At 55.0% G+C, this 12,081-nt stretch overlaps 1 protein-coding gene across 4 annotated transcripts; it reads left to right on the top strand.

Moving 5' to 3' along the window:
- Positions 1–527: 527 nt before the first annotated feature.
- Positions 528–11,900, top strand: SLC37A4 (solute carrier family 37 member 4). Of its 4 annotated transcripts, XM_044456297.1 has the most exons (12): positions 528–703; positions 3,684–3,892; positions 4,050–4,517; positions 5,502–5,734; positions 7,323–7,566; positions 7,795–7,953; positions 8,331–8,416; positions 8,610–8,723; positions 9,799–9,864; positions 10,573–10,711; positions 10,804–10,988; positions 11,647–11,900. In XM_044456297.1, the coding sequence occupies exons 3-11, from the start codon at positions 4,370–4,372 to the stop codon at positions 10,968–10,970; spliced, it is 1,356 nt and encodes a 451-aa protein (XP_044312232.1). In that variant the 5' UTR covers positions 528–703; positions 3,684–3,892; positions 4,050–4,369; the 3' UTR covers positions 10,971–10,988; positions 11,647–11,900. The 4 variants fall into 4 exon arrangements, with proteins under 4 accessions (XP_044312232.1, XP_044312231.1, XP_044312233.1 ...); XM_044456296.1 differs by lacking the exon at positions 3,684–3,892 and having other exon boundaries at positions 529–703; positions 10,804–11,900; XM_044456298.1 differs by lacking the exon at positions 9,799–9,864 and having other exon boundaries at positions 530–703; positions 10,804–11,900.
- The last annotated feature ends 181 nt before the right edge of the window (positions 11,901–12,081 follow it).

Raw genomic sequence — 12,081 nt, 5'->3', positions numbered from 1 at the left:
CGGAGGGGGCGGGCCTGTCCCGAGGGCCGCTCGCGGGCGCACCGGCGGCCCCGCCCGACCTCGCGCTCCAGTCCCGCCAGGCGGCCAGGCTCCCCGGCGCCGCGGCGAGGCCACTGGAAATCTCGGCTGTGCGCGCGCCGCGGGGGGACCGGAAGGGGCGGGGCAGTCAAAGCCATTGGTCGGGAGCGCCCCTGATGCAAGCAGCGATTGGACCGACTGCTGGGCCGCGCGTGCCCGTGCCCAATGGGCTAGGAGGAAGCGCCCCAAGGAGGGGGGACTTCCGGGCGTGGGCGCGCTGCCCCGGGGCCGTGCCGGCTGGATAGGTGGCGGTCTCGGCCGGCGTCGGAGCGGGAGAGGCGCGGCGTGGGGAGGCCTCCTGGGCCTGCGCGGGTCCGGGGGGGCGGCGGGGGCGCGCGCGGACGGGCCGGGCCTCGACTCAGCACCCGGGGCTCCTCTCGGGCGGCGGCGCCGCCGGTCCTTCATGCGTTCTGCGCGCCTCCCCAGCCCTGAAGTCGCCCGGTGAGCTGCGCGGCCTCGAACCCGGATCGCGCTAGGCCCGGTCCGCTGATGCTGTTTATTCTGATCCCTTGCTTGGCGACTGGGGCTTTTCCTCTGACAATGCGTCTGGCGGGCGCCACCGTTCAAGATCAGTTTGTGCACCCTGGGTAATTGGGCTGTGATGCCCACCTCTCCGCAGCTTCAGGTGATCCACACCGTCACAGGCTTTTACTGTAGTCTATTCGGCATATATTGATCTTTTCCTGAAGCTCTTTGGTGCACTCCAGTAGCCAACCCATATTTGCAATATGCTTTTATTTATTATTTAACACTGGTATACTGTCGCAATAGCCTCATGGCTCTCTGGAGAGTGCATGCTAAAACGATTTTGGAAGCATAGAAACTACATAAATCAATTAAAATATTGATACCAGTAGAACAGTAAAACATCTCTATCACAGCAGGAGCACCAGTCAGTAATGTACATTAACACAGCAGACTGGATCCATTTTAAAAGATAACAAAATTCCAAAAATCACTAATTAAAATAACAGCGTTAAAATTTAACCCTTAAAACAACCCTTAAAATGCTCCAAGAATAAGAACGTCTTAATCTGGTGCCAGAATATATGCAAAGAAGGTGCGTGGTGCACCTCTGGGGACCTGGTTCCATAAATGGGTCGCCAGGAGTGAGAAGGCCCCATCGCAGGTAGCCTCTCTCCTAGCTCCCTTTGAAGGCGGTTCCCAGAGCAGGACTCCTTATCACAGTCTTAGAGTCTGGGTAGGCTTACGGTGACATTCTTTCAGCCATTCAGGTCCTAAACCGTTTAAGGCTTTATTCATTAAGATAGAGGACTCTAGTGCTGCTTCCTTTTCAGGACCCACCTTGTACAAGCGTTTAGCTGCCTTTCAAACATTGGTCTGCCCCCAGCACGAGTAATGAGATCTATTCTCATGTTGCTGGTGTGTCTGTTATTCCTTGTGACTCAGCCTTGACCATTCTGCCTCGGGTGGCCCTACTAGGGGCCCAGCCTAGTGGGACTACTCTGGTCGCCTACCGGCATTGCTCTCGGTTTCTTTGGCACTCTCAAACCCCTTCATCCTGGGATATCACTGAGGCTTGCTTGGATTCCAGGGATTACTCTGAACCAGAGTTCAAAAGAGAAAATTCTTGATTTTGCCCCCTTTTCCCCACCTCAGCTGAAATTTAACTGCTCAAGTTCCACAATAGCTGTTGGTCCTCCGTACAAAACAGTGTGATGAATTTTCCCTTTGGATTTTTAGTCTGTGAAGCACTCTGAAGGAAGGGAGCTCTTCACAGGAGCATCTAGAGTGGTTCTTGCACAGGTCCCAACATTCCATGCAGGGTCCTGCCTCACTCTCACAAAGTCTGTGACAAAGGGAGAGAAGTAATTGTACAGCACAGGAAAGAGCGTAGAAGATGGCCAAAGACCCTAACTGGGCAAGCACGCTAATGGCAAGCTGGCTCCCAAAGGGGCGTTCAGTGTCATAAAGTGTAATATGGAGGACACATGGGGCGATCTTGGCTTGGGGAACCGGGATAAAGAGACTAGATACAATTCTGACCCTTTTGTGGTACATGTCCTGGGAACCCTCTGGACCTGAGCCTGGAGGAATGAGCCAAGCGTCCTTGGCTCATTCCTCCAGGCTGGCTGGCTGGCTGCCCAGTGCAGGCAGTTACCAAATTAAAATGTTACCTGTTCATCATTCTTTGGTTCAAAATCAGTAGAAAGGTCAAGTGCCCCTCTTACTTTATTATACTTGCATCTGGATCCAGAGATGGAAATATGACACACTATTTTATATCAACATTCATGTTTCTTGACTTGCACTCCTGAAGGAGCAGATCCACGCCTTGATGCTGCTGGTGCGTCCATCTCAACTGCTGGGTGCCCAGACGGCATTGGTGGCGCATCCCACCAGACAGTGTGCTAGCCGCAGCCTTTCTGATTGTCTGGCCAAGGTTATCCAGGTCCTGGTAACATTTAGGCTGTGTTGAGGCAGTCCATGTTGGCGTGAGCTTGGGTGGACTCCGGGAGATGGTGGAGGACAGGAAGGCCTGGAGGAATGTTGTCTATGGGGTCGCGATGGGTCGGGCACGACTTCGCGACTAACAGCAAGGCAGTCCATAGCCCTGCCTTTCAAGACGACCCGGACGGTAATGGAAAGGCAGATCTGCAGCATGCTGCTGAATAGTAAGATTGAAGGAAATGCCTGTGGGGCTTTCAGGAGCAGGGGACTGGGATGCACAGCTGACTGAGTGAAGTGAAGGGGACTTGGCCTGAGCACTTCCAAGAGCTCCTCAGCATTCCCAGGGCTTCGTGCCCTCTCTGGAGCCCGGAGAGGCCTCTTCGGTTGCCACCCTTGCAGCTCACGGTTATAGCCAAGACGAAGACTGAGCTAAGAGGAAAGCAGGGAGGCAGTGGGGGCAAGCAGAGGCTCTCGGGCCACAGAGTGTCTCGCCGGGCTTGAAATATCCCTGCTGTCGTTCTGCGTCAGGGCTCAGATCCAAGTGTTGCAGGTGTTGACCTCAAACAGCCTGTCCAGCTGGAGGCCACGTGTTTTCTAAGGGATGCCCTGCGCACAAGAACCCGGCCGATGAGTTCCTCCTGGGAGACTCCCTCACTTCGCCTCAGGGGCCGGGTGGGTGGCGGCAGGGACGGCCTTCTGTGTGATGGCACCCCAGTTATGGAGCCCCCCCGCCCCAGCTAAAGAGGTGCACTTTGTGGCCACTCTTAAATTGCAGGGACATGGAAGCTCCTCTATAAGGAGTTGCCGTTGGTCCGTTCCTGTCCGCACAGACTGAGGGGAATGGCTCTTGCCTTTCAGGCAGCTGAAAGTTCTTCCCAATGCCCCCTAAAGACACCAGGGATCAAATGGACTTTTGGCGCACGACCGCCTGTTCTGCCACAGAACTGCAGCACCTCGCTCAGAACGACTGCGCTTGCCCACGCTTGAGACTGGATTGTGGTTTTGGGGTTTTTTTTAGAAGATGTGGCTTTTGTGTAAGGACCTTTCTGCTTTTTATACTGCTAGATTTTTGCATTGCAATGTTTAGATGTCCTGGTATTTTAAAAACAGGATGCTTCAGATTCCATCCTAGAAATCCTCGTTGCCTAATTCCTACACAAACGTGGTACAAAGATCATGTTCTTGCCAACTAGGTCAAGGGTTTAAGACCCCGCCATGGCCAGGGGACGGCATTTCCTTGGCCCCCCTCAGTGTTACGCCAGAGGAATTGGCAGCTGTACTCCTCCTTCCCACAGCGATCCTGTTCCTAGGAAAGGCCCTGCGGCACCGGACACACAGCCGCGAGAAGGCAGCCCTCTGCTGAAGCAGGAGGGCCTCGTCCCTGTTGTGGGTGACACTCTAGGTCAGTTCTCGGAAGGCATTGATTTTTTCCACTTCGTCATGTGCTATTTGAGTTCAGGGGTCAAAGTGTAGTGGGAGGGAGGAAAGCCTTGTGATCTTTCCACCCCGAAATCAGCGCCGCTTAGCACAGGTCTCTTGCCTTGTTTGTTCCGCTGTAGGTGGATGGATTTATTCTGAACAGTGTGTCCAGCCAGGTTCCCAAAGTTAATGATTTTCCAGAAGGTGGCTGTGAGCAGATCCGAGAGCAAGAGGGAGAACTCCAGCAAAGCCCCAGCTCAGCAGAAACCCTGGCAAGGCATCTGCGGCTGAAGTGCTCGGACAGCTGCTGGCTCCCATTTCCCAGCACGCTGCCACCGCCCCTCCTTGCACAGTTAGAAGCGAGGCTCCCGTGCCTCTAAACTGGACTCTTAAGGCAGAACAGATCTTCCTGCAGGAGACGCCGCCTCCTCCTCCTCGAAGGCCCAACTCTGAAGTCATAATGGCAGGAAAAGGCTACAACTCTTACCGGGTGGTGATATTCGCTGCCATGTACATTGGTTACACCTTGTACTATTTCAACAGAAAAACGTTTTCCTTTGTGATGCCTTCAGTCATGGAAGAGATAGACCTTGACAAAGACGACTTGGGTAAGAGGCTTTTTGGAGGGAAAGCGTGCGCGTGTTTTCTCCCGGGATCCTCGGAGAGAAGCTCTGTGGAGCTGCAGAACATGCTTGTGCCATTCGTCGTCCTAAAAGGGTTGCCATGGGTGTTTGAGGACCGTCTTTCTCAACGCAGAATGTGGCTGCTGCTTTGCCAGGGGAAGCTATTTTCTCCTTGGAAAGGGGCTAGTCCTTCAGAATCCCAAAACGTGCAGTCACAGAACCCAGGCGCAGAGAGACTGCTAGCTGGGTTTCTCAAAGTCCTTTCAAGAGAAAGGCTGTCACAGTTGCCTTCGTCTCCGGAGCCTGCCCATGCTTCCAGACGCCTTGGTAATGCAGCACGGCAGAGGAAGAGGTGTGCCGGCCCGCACAGGTGGCTGGCGGGGCACCTGCGGAAAGCCTGCGAGCCGCACGAGTGCACAGCAGCACTGCCCGCTTGTGCCCCTTCGCCCAGAACGGCCCCCGTCCTCGAAGGATGTTGTGGCCAGTTGGCTTTGCATCGGTTGCCTTTCTGTAGCATTCTCTGCATGAATGGCACTTTCTGAAATGCAGAAGGGCAAGTCCCTGCCCCGAAGGGCTTCCTAGCTATAATTCAGCTTAGGAGAGGGAAATGGAGGCAAGGGCAGATGGGAGAGCAACGAACGAGCCCTGTGTGTCGAGCCTTCCCGTCAGTAGGAGCCTGGGATTAAGGTTTCATGGAAAGCTCTGCCCCAGCACGGCATCCCCGAGCTTCTGCATTTTAAGAGGCTGATGACAGAAAGAGGGCTGAAATAGACTTCCCGGCATGCATGCCCAGGAGCATGGGAGGCGTGGTTGTCAGAATGGCGACCACAGCACATCCAGTGTGCTTCTTGCTCCATTCAAGCGCTGGCATGGGGGCTTGTTTAGATCAAGGATGTTGCTTTTGGATTATTTTGTGCCACACCGCGACCGCCTCTGTAAGCCTTTCCTTCTGACTCTCCCCCACCGCAGGGCTCATCACCAGCAGCCAGTCTGCAGCCTATGCCATCAGCAAATTCATCAGCGGAATCCTTTCGGACCAGATGAGTGCCCGCTGGCTTTTCTCCTGCGGGCTCCTGTCTGTGGGCTTGGTAAACGTGGCCTTCTCCTGGAGCTCCACCGTCGGTGTCTTTGCAGGGCTCTGGTTCCTCAACGGGCTGGCCCAGGGCTTGGGCTGGCCCCCGTGTGGGAAGGTGCTGCGGAAGGTAAGCGCGCAGAGGGCCCGGCACTGTGGCGGAAGTGGGCGGAAACCTTCCTCTGAGCACAGTGGAAGCGCGGGTGGCAGCAAGCAGTTCCGGATCATGTGCAGCCGCTGAGCTTGGATGCCATTTTGGGAGATTCACATGTCTGTGATAGCAGAACCTGATTGGCCGTTTTCTGTCCCAAGCTGCAGAGGTGGAGGACTTGCCCCATCTCTTTGCCACCAAAAGGTGCCGCACTTCTGATGGGGCTTGAACTGGCAGTGGTGCTGGGAGCTATGAATCACAAGCTGTATCATGTTTCCGTCTGAGATATTTTTGGGAAGCAAGGCTGCGTGAGAAGAAATGATCAAATGACCCCAACCGAGTGGGCACTGCAGTGTGGCATCTGCAGCGGTTTCCACAGAAGTTTGGGACTGGACTGGATGTTCTGCAGCCAGGAGCCAGTGTCCAGACGACCCAGGTGCCCGTGGCTGAACCAGAGCAGATGCCCCTCCGGCCGGGAATCTGGTGTCCCACACGAGCCGCCCAGATGCCCCTCGGAAAGCTTGCAAGCAGGTTGCAACAGCAACGGCTGCCAAGAACCCTGATGGAGGTGTGGCAGAGACCCACCATCAGCAGCAGCTGCTGACAGAACTGAGGCAGGGAAAGCAGAGCCGCTCGTGGCTCTTGGCTGCCTCGAATGACCCCTCTTGCACCTGTGACTCTCAGAAGCAGCGAGACTTCCGGCAGATACTTCTGGGAGTATGTCTGCAGGCTGCGGGTCCAGGAGTTGTCTTGCTGGGACACAAGTGAAAAATGAAGCTTGTTGCCCAGGTCTGAATGACCAGGGGCTGGCCTGGCCTCTCGCTCATCCCCTCCGTCTGTGCCGAGGCCACCGTCCCCCCCCCCCCGATGAAGGGACCAGCTGCAGGCCGTCCCTCGTTAACCAGCTGCTGCGGGATGGGGCCATGTAAGGCCTGCGCATCCGAGCTCCCCTTTGCTGCTCTCCAGCTGTTGCTGCGGTAGCTCAAGAAGGTCCCACCCAACCTGACCAAAAGCCCATCCAGCGCAGCCTCTGGTTCCCGCAGTGGCTAATGAGCTGCTCATGGGAAGCCCATGAGGAGGGTGCTCGCTCCAGTGCATTCCTCCACGATGGGCAAACAAGATGCCAGGGCTGATCCTCTTCAGATTTGATTGCATTTGTGCTTATTTGTTTTAATTCTTGTAAAGCACTTGGGGACTGAGCATAGTATAAAAATATCCTTTTATTTAACTCAGTTTCTGGGAACTATATTTTAACAGGCAGGGATGTGTGTCTGGGGGAACTGGTTTGCCTCTCAGCAGTGACTCTTGCAAGGAATAGCTTGAAGCCGAGGGAGGCAGCCTGGTGTCCTCGAGATGTTCTGGGGCTTCCGTAATCCCTAATAATTGGCCATGCTGACTGGGGATAGTGGGGGCTGCATTCCCAAAGGTGGGGAAGGCACGGGGTTGAGGCCATCGGCACTGCGACAAGCCTGGGGGCTGGCGCCCTGCTTTGTTCCCATGTCCCTGAATCTCCGGTGTGCGTATCCAGCCCTCACCAAAATACGTGCTTTCTCTCCCTTCTGCACAGTGGTTTGAGCCCTCCCAGTTTGGGACGTGGTGGGCAGTCCTCTCCACCAGCATGAACCTGGCTGGGGGGCTGGGCCCCATCGTGGCTGCTCTGATGGCGCTGAGCTATGACTGGCGCACGACCCTGTCCCTCTCTGGCATGCTGTGCGTGGCCGCCTCCTTCGTGTGCCTGCTCCTGATTAAGAACGAGCCCTCGGATGTGGGACTGCCCAGTGTTGAGCCAGGGCCCAAGAAAGGGAAAAGGGGTGAGTGACTGGGGGAGGAGCGCCGCGTGGTGGGGCCTCTCGGACTGGGCGGCAGAGGGGCAGGGAGGGCCGAGGAGAGGTGGCGCCTGGTGGCGGAGGCAGCACTGGACAGGACCCGGCGAGGACCGAGGGGAAGCCGCCTGGCCGCAGCTGTGTCCGGCCTGGGCCTGGCCAGGCACCCTGCCCGGCCTGCAGGAGTGGCAGCCTGACTGTTCCTGTGCCCCGCAGGCTCCTCGGCAGATGACAGCACCTTGGCCGAGCTGCTGCTGTCCCCGTACCTGTGGGTCCTGTCGACTGGGTACCTGGTGGTCTTCGGAGTGAAGACGTGCTGCACCGACTGGGGGCAGCTGTTTCTCATCCAGGAGAGAGGACAGTCGGCACTTGTCGGTATGCGGAGCAGCCTGACGTGAGGGTTTCCAGGGCTGGACAGCCGCCACCGGAAAACCATTCACTGCCCCTCTGGAAACTCAGAAGAGCTGGGTGGTGGCGAGCCAGGGTCAGTCTGACGTCTCACACGCCACGGACTGCACATCATCACCTGGAGCGGTTCGTTAGAGGGAAGTGTCCAAGGCAGCCAAGGGCGGGCCTGGGATGCCGAGCAGTGAGCTGCGAGCGACAGAACCACAGCCTGGCATCTCAGGCGCGCTCTGCCCGACTCGGCCGTTTGCTAAGTTTTGCAAGGAAGCCAGTGCCAAAGGGGCCCATACCATGTCTGCTCTTCCAGCAGTCCCTTCAGTGGGTTAATATTCCCTGTTGCCCCACAGGGAGCTCCTACATGAGTGCCTTGGAAATCGGGGGCCTGGTTGGAAGCGTTGCAGCAGGCTACCTGTCAGACCGAGCAGTGGCAAAGGTAAGCCCACCTGACCCCACGCAGTGCGGAGGCCCCCCGCGTCACACGTGGGTTGCCGGGTGCAGCGGGCAGGCCCTCTGCGGATGTGGGCATCCTCCTTTGCCGGGGGGTTGGGGACGCAGCTCAGGCTGAGGCTGCTGGTCGTGTCAGACAGGGCCATCGGCCAGCCACAACAGCAGCGTGTGTGTTGCAGGTGGGTCTGTCCAGCCATGGGAACCCCCGACACACGCTCCTCCTCTCCATGATGGCAGGCATGTCTGCTTCCATGTACCTCTTCCGGGCCACGGTCACAGCCAGCTCTCCCAAGGTAAGCCGCAGCACCGCAGTTCCCGGCATCTCACGAGAGGCCACCAGAAAGCGAGGCCACATCCCACGGCCGCTCGTTGCTTGCCAGGAGCCCAACACACAGTCGCCCAAAAGGGCCTGGACGCTCACGGGTAGCAGAGGCTCAGACAATTGGTAAAGCCACTTCTGTGAAATTAGTTGTGGGATGTGCTCCAGAGTATTATTGGTTGTGGGTTTTGGTTGCCCCAAGCATCCGTGTTTTTCCACAAATACTGGAAATATGCTTATTTCGTATAGGCAGCCCCTGAAGGTAGCCTTGGGGTGAACTATATTGTGTCCTCGATAAACAGTGATCAGCAGGACTTTGGGTGGATACTTGTTTGTTTGTTTTTTAAATGGTTTGGGTGTTTTTAATTGTTTGATGTCACATTAGGCAAGACACGCATATTTCAGGTAGCAATAAGGATCTGATTTGTCACATTGTTCTCGAATGGTAGCAAGGAGGGCACCGCGTCTGTTTTTGCAAAAGAGGATAATCCGCTTTCCCAGCTTCCATTTCACTTACCATGTTACCAGCTTGGAGTAGTACGTCTTAACTGCTGATGCTTTTTAGTAAACGTGGCACATCCCACGTGAAAACCTCCCACAGTGCAAGGGAATGGTGGCATTGGAAGGTGACTCTGGGTAAGACGTGATAGTTTTCCAGCTCTGAAGCTTCTGTTGCAAGAACACTTGGTGGGGTTTCAAAGAAAGTACAGCCTGCTTGATGGGAGTTTCCACACAATGACACCCAAAGAGCTTATTGAAGACAGAGTGTACTGGAGACATCGGAGGGAGGGGGCAGGGGGGCTTGCAGCCTACCAGGTACTGTTACACTCCAGTTCCCACCAGCCTCTTCCATTCCCTGCAGATAACCTTTAGCAGGCAAACCTTGCAAGTCTTAAAACAAGCTTTTAAAGTTTAGTTCACCATCTTAAAGCTGCTGTGGCGGTGAGGGGCACTTTCTGAGTGGATGGCTCAACAGTTGCTGCTATTTTTCTCTGTAACATTTTCCTAGTGACATTTGCTTATTGCTTCTCTCTCTGTCTCTCTCTCAGGAAAGCAATTCTTGGATTCTAATCCTCCATCCTCTTGCACACCTTGTGGGCTTAACAGAACATGAGGTCTCTTCTTCTCACTTCTCTGCTGTGTGTAGAATTAGACCCATAAAGGCAGGCTGTAATGTCGAACAGATACTAAAACCGCTTGCCCTCTCACCTCATGCTGCTTTATTTCTTGGTTTTTCATCAAATTCACAAAGTCGTTTCTGGCCACAAAACTGAGAGGCAGCCTATGGCAGGAGCTGAATGGGGCTGTCATGGCTAGGACTGTTTGGAGAACTTTCATTCCTATGTTGGCCATAAGTTTGAGGCGATTTGAGGGTACATAATAGACCGTTGAAATGATTTTGGGGAGGGGATGCAGAGGAGGTTTGTGATGTTCTGCTTGCATTGGTCAGTACCGCTGCTTAGCAACATTATGGAACTGCCAGAATGTTATACTGGAAGTTGCTGGGAGGCTAATTTGTCTGTCTCCTAACAGTGATTTTGATGCACCTCCATCCTTCGCAAACGCTTTTCTTCATAGCAACGGTTGCTCGTTATTTGTCACTAGCCTAACTAACCAGGTTACTAACAGGCTGTTTGTATTGCCCCAGGAAAAATGGAAGGGCAAGTTTTTCTTCCAGGAGTAAAGGATGTCCCAGGTGTGCTCTAACCTAGAGGCCACCTTGCAGGTGCTGGAGTGGAGAAGGGGATTCAGGCAGCCAGTGGCAGGGAGATTAGAATCATGTCACGCCTCACTTCTGACCACTCTTTGGCCTTGCTTGCTAGCTGTGGATCCTGCTGCTGGGAGCCGCATTTGGGTTTTGCTCCTATGGACCGATTGCATTGTTTGGAGTAATAGCCAATGAGAGTGCGCCATCGAACCTCTGCGGAACGTCTCATGCCATAGTTGCACTAATGGCAAATGGTGAGTGAAGTTCTGCTCAGGGCGAGATGGGAGGACGGTGGCACACACTCTGCCCCCCCCCCGCCCCGCTTGACATTTCCCCTGCCTTTCAGTTGGAGGATTCCTGGCTGGGCTGCCTTTCAGCACCGTTGCCAAGCACTACAGCTGGGGAGAAGCCTTCTGGATAGCAGAAATGACCTGCACCGCCAGCACAGTGGCTTTTTTCCTCCTGAGGAATATCCGCACCAAGATGGGCCGTGTGCCCAAGAAGGCTGACTGAAATGCGCCGCTGGCTCGGGTGCGAGGAAGCCTCCTACAGCAGCCACCACACATTGGAAGCGAGCAGGAACGGGGCAGAACCAAGTTCTTCCAGTGCGCTCTTGCCAGGGTGAACTCTTTGGCAAAAGCTTGGCAAGGTCTCACCACTGTCACTTTCCACTACTAGTTCTTGTTCCTAATATCATAGGAAATGCTACGGTTTGACTCTGATGACCAAACCTTGCCTTGCTTCTCTGCCCGAGACAAGATTTGGCAATACTGATGCACCAGCCACCTGCTGCTCTGGCAACTCAAGCAGCGTGCCCACGAGACTGGAGAGGGGACAGCAAGGGAGGCCTTTCTCCCTGGAGGGAGAGGGGGCTGCTTCCCACCTCTGTCGCCAGTAGACGTGATTCGACACGCCCTTGCTAGACTCCTTCCCTTTCTGTGTGTCCCTCCTCCTCCTCCCTGCTGCATTCTGCTGGCAGCAGTGTTGGGAGACTGCACACCAGTCCCACTAAGATGTAATGGGGCTGGAGCTGGTCAGGGAAGAGGGAAAGGCTTGGTTCTAGAATGTCTGCAGCTTTGCCTCTAGAAGCGGGTTTCATGCCTCGCTAGGCTTATAAACTGCCTAATGAATACTTCTGGGGCTCAATCAGGAACTGACACCCAGGAAAACAAAGATATTTGCACCACAGGCATAGATTTAACTCAAGGCACTACTGGCTCCACCCTCCATATCCTCTCAGTGAAGAAATGCTCCACGCCGCAGCTGCCCTGGTCAAGAGTTCCCTCAGCAATTCTGCAGCTGTGGAATTCCAAACCACGATGACCTATCGTGAGGAGCCTACTTTGCGAGACTGAAAATAGTCCACTAAGATGTATTCCTAATCGTAATCACTGTAGAGCACTGTTCACCGACAGAAATAAAGGACAGTCCAGTAGAATCCTACGTTCCTGGTAGAAGCCTTTCTTCCTAAATTGCAGGACGCTGCTGCTTTTCACCAGACACGGGCCGAGAGCAGTTTGGCCCGGCACAGCAGGCTCCCCTGTCCGCAAGTGGGCCTGCCCCCACATCTCATCCTTCCTGGATGTCGAGCACTCGGAGCTAAGCTGTCCCTAGCTCAACAGTC

The sequence above is a fragment of the Varanus komodoensis genome, unplaced genomic scaffold, assembly GCF_004798865.1.
Source record: "Varanus komodoensis strain SLA01 unplaced genomic scaffold, ASM479886v1 scaffold83, whole genome shotgun sequence".
Taxonomy (NCBI): Eukaryota; Metazoa; Chordata; class Lepidosauria; order Squamata; family Varanidae; genus Varanus; species Varanus komodoensis.
The sequence above is the reverse complement of the archived record's forward strand: the minus strand, read 5'-3'. Positions and strand labels throughout refer to the sequence as shown.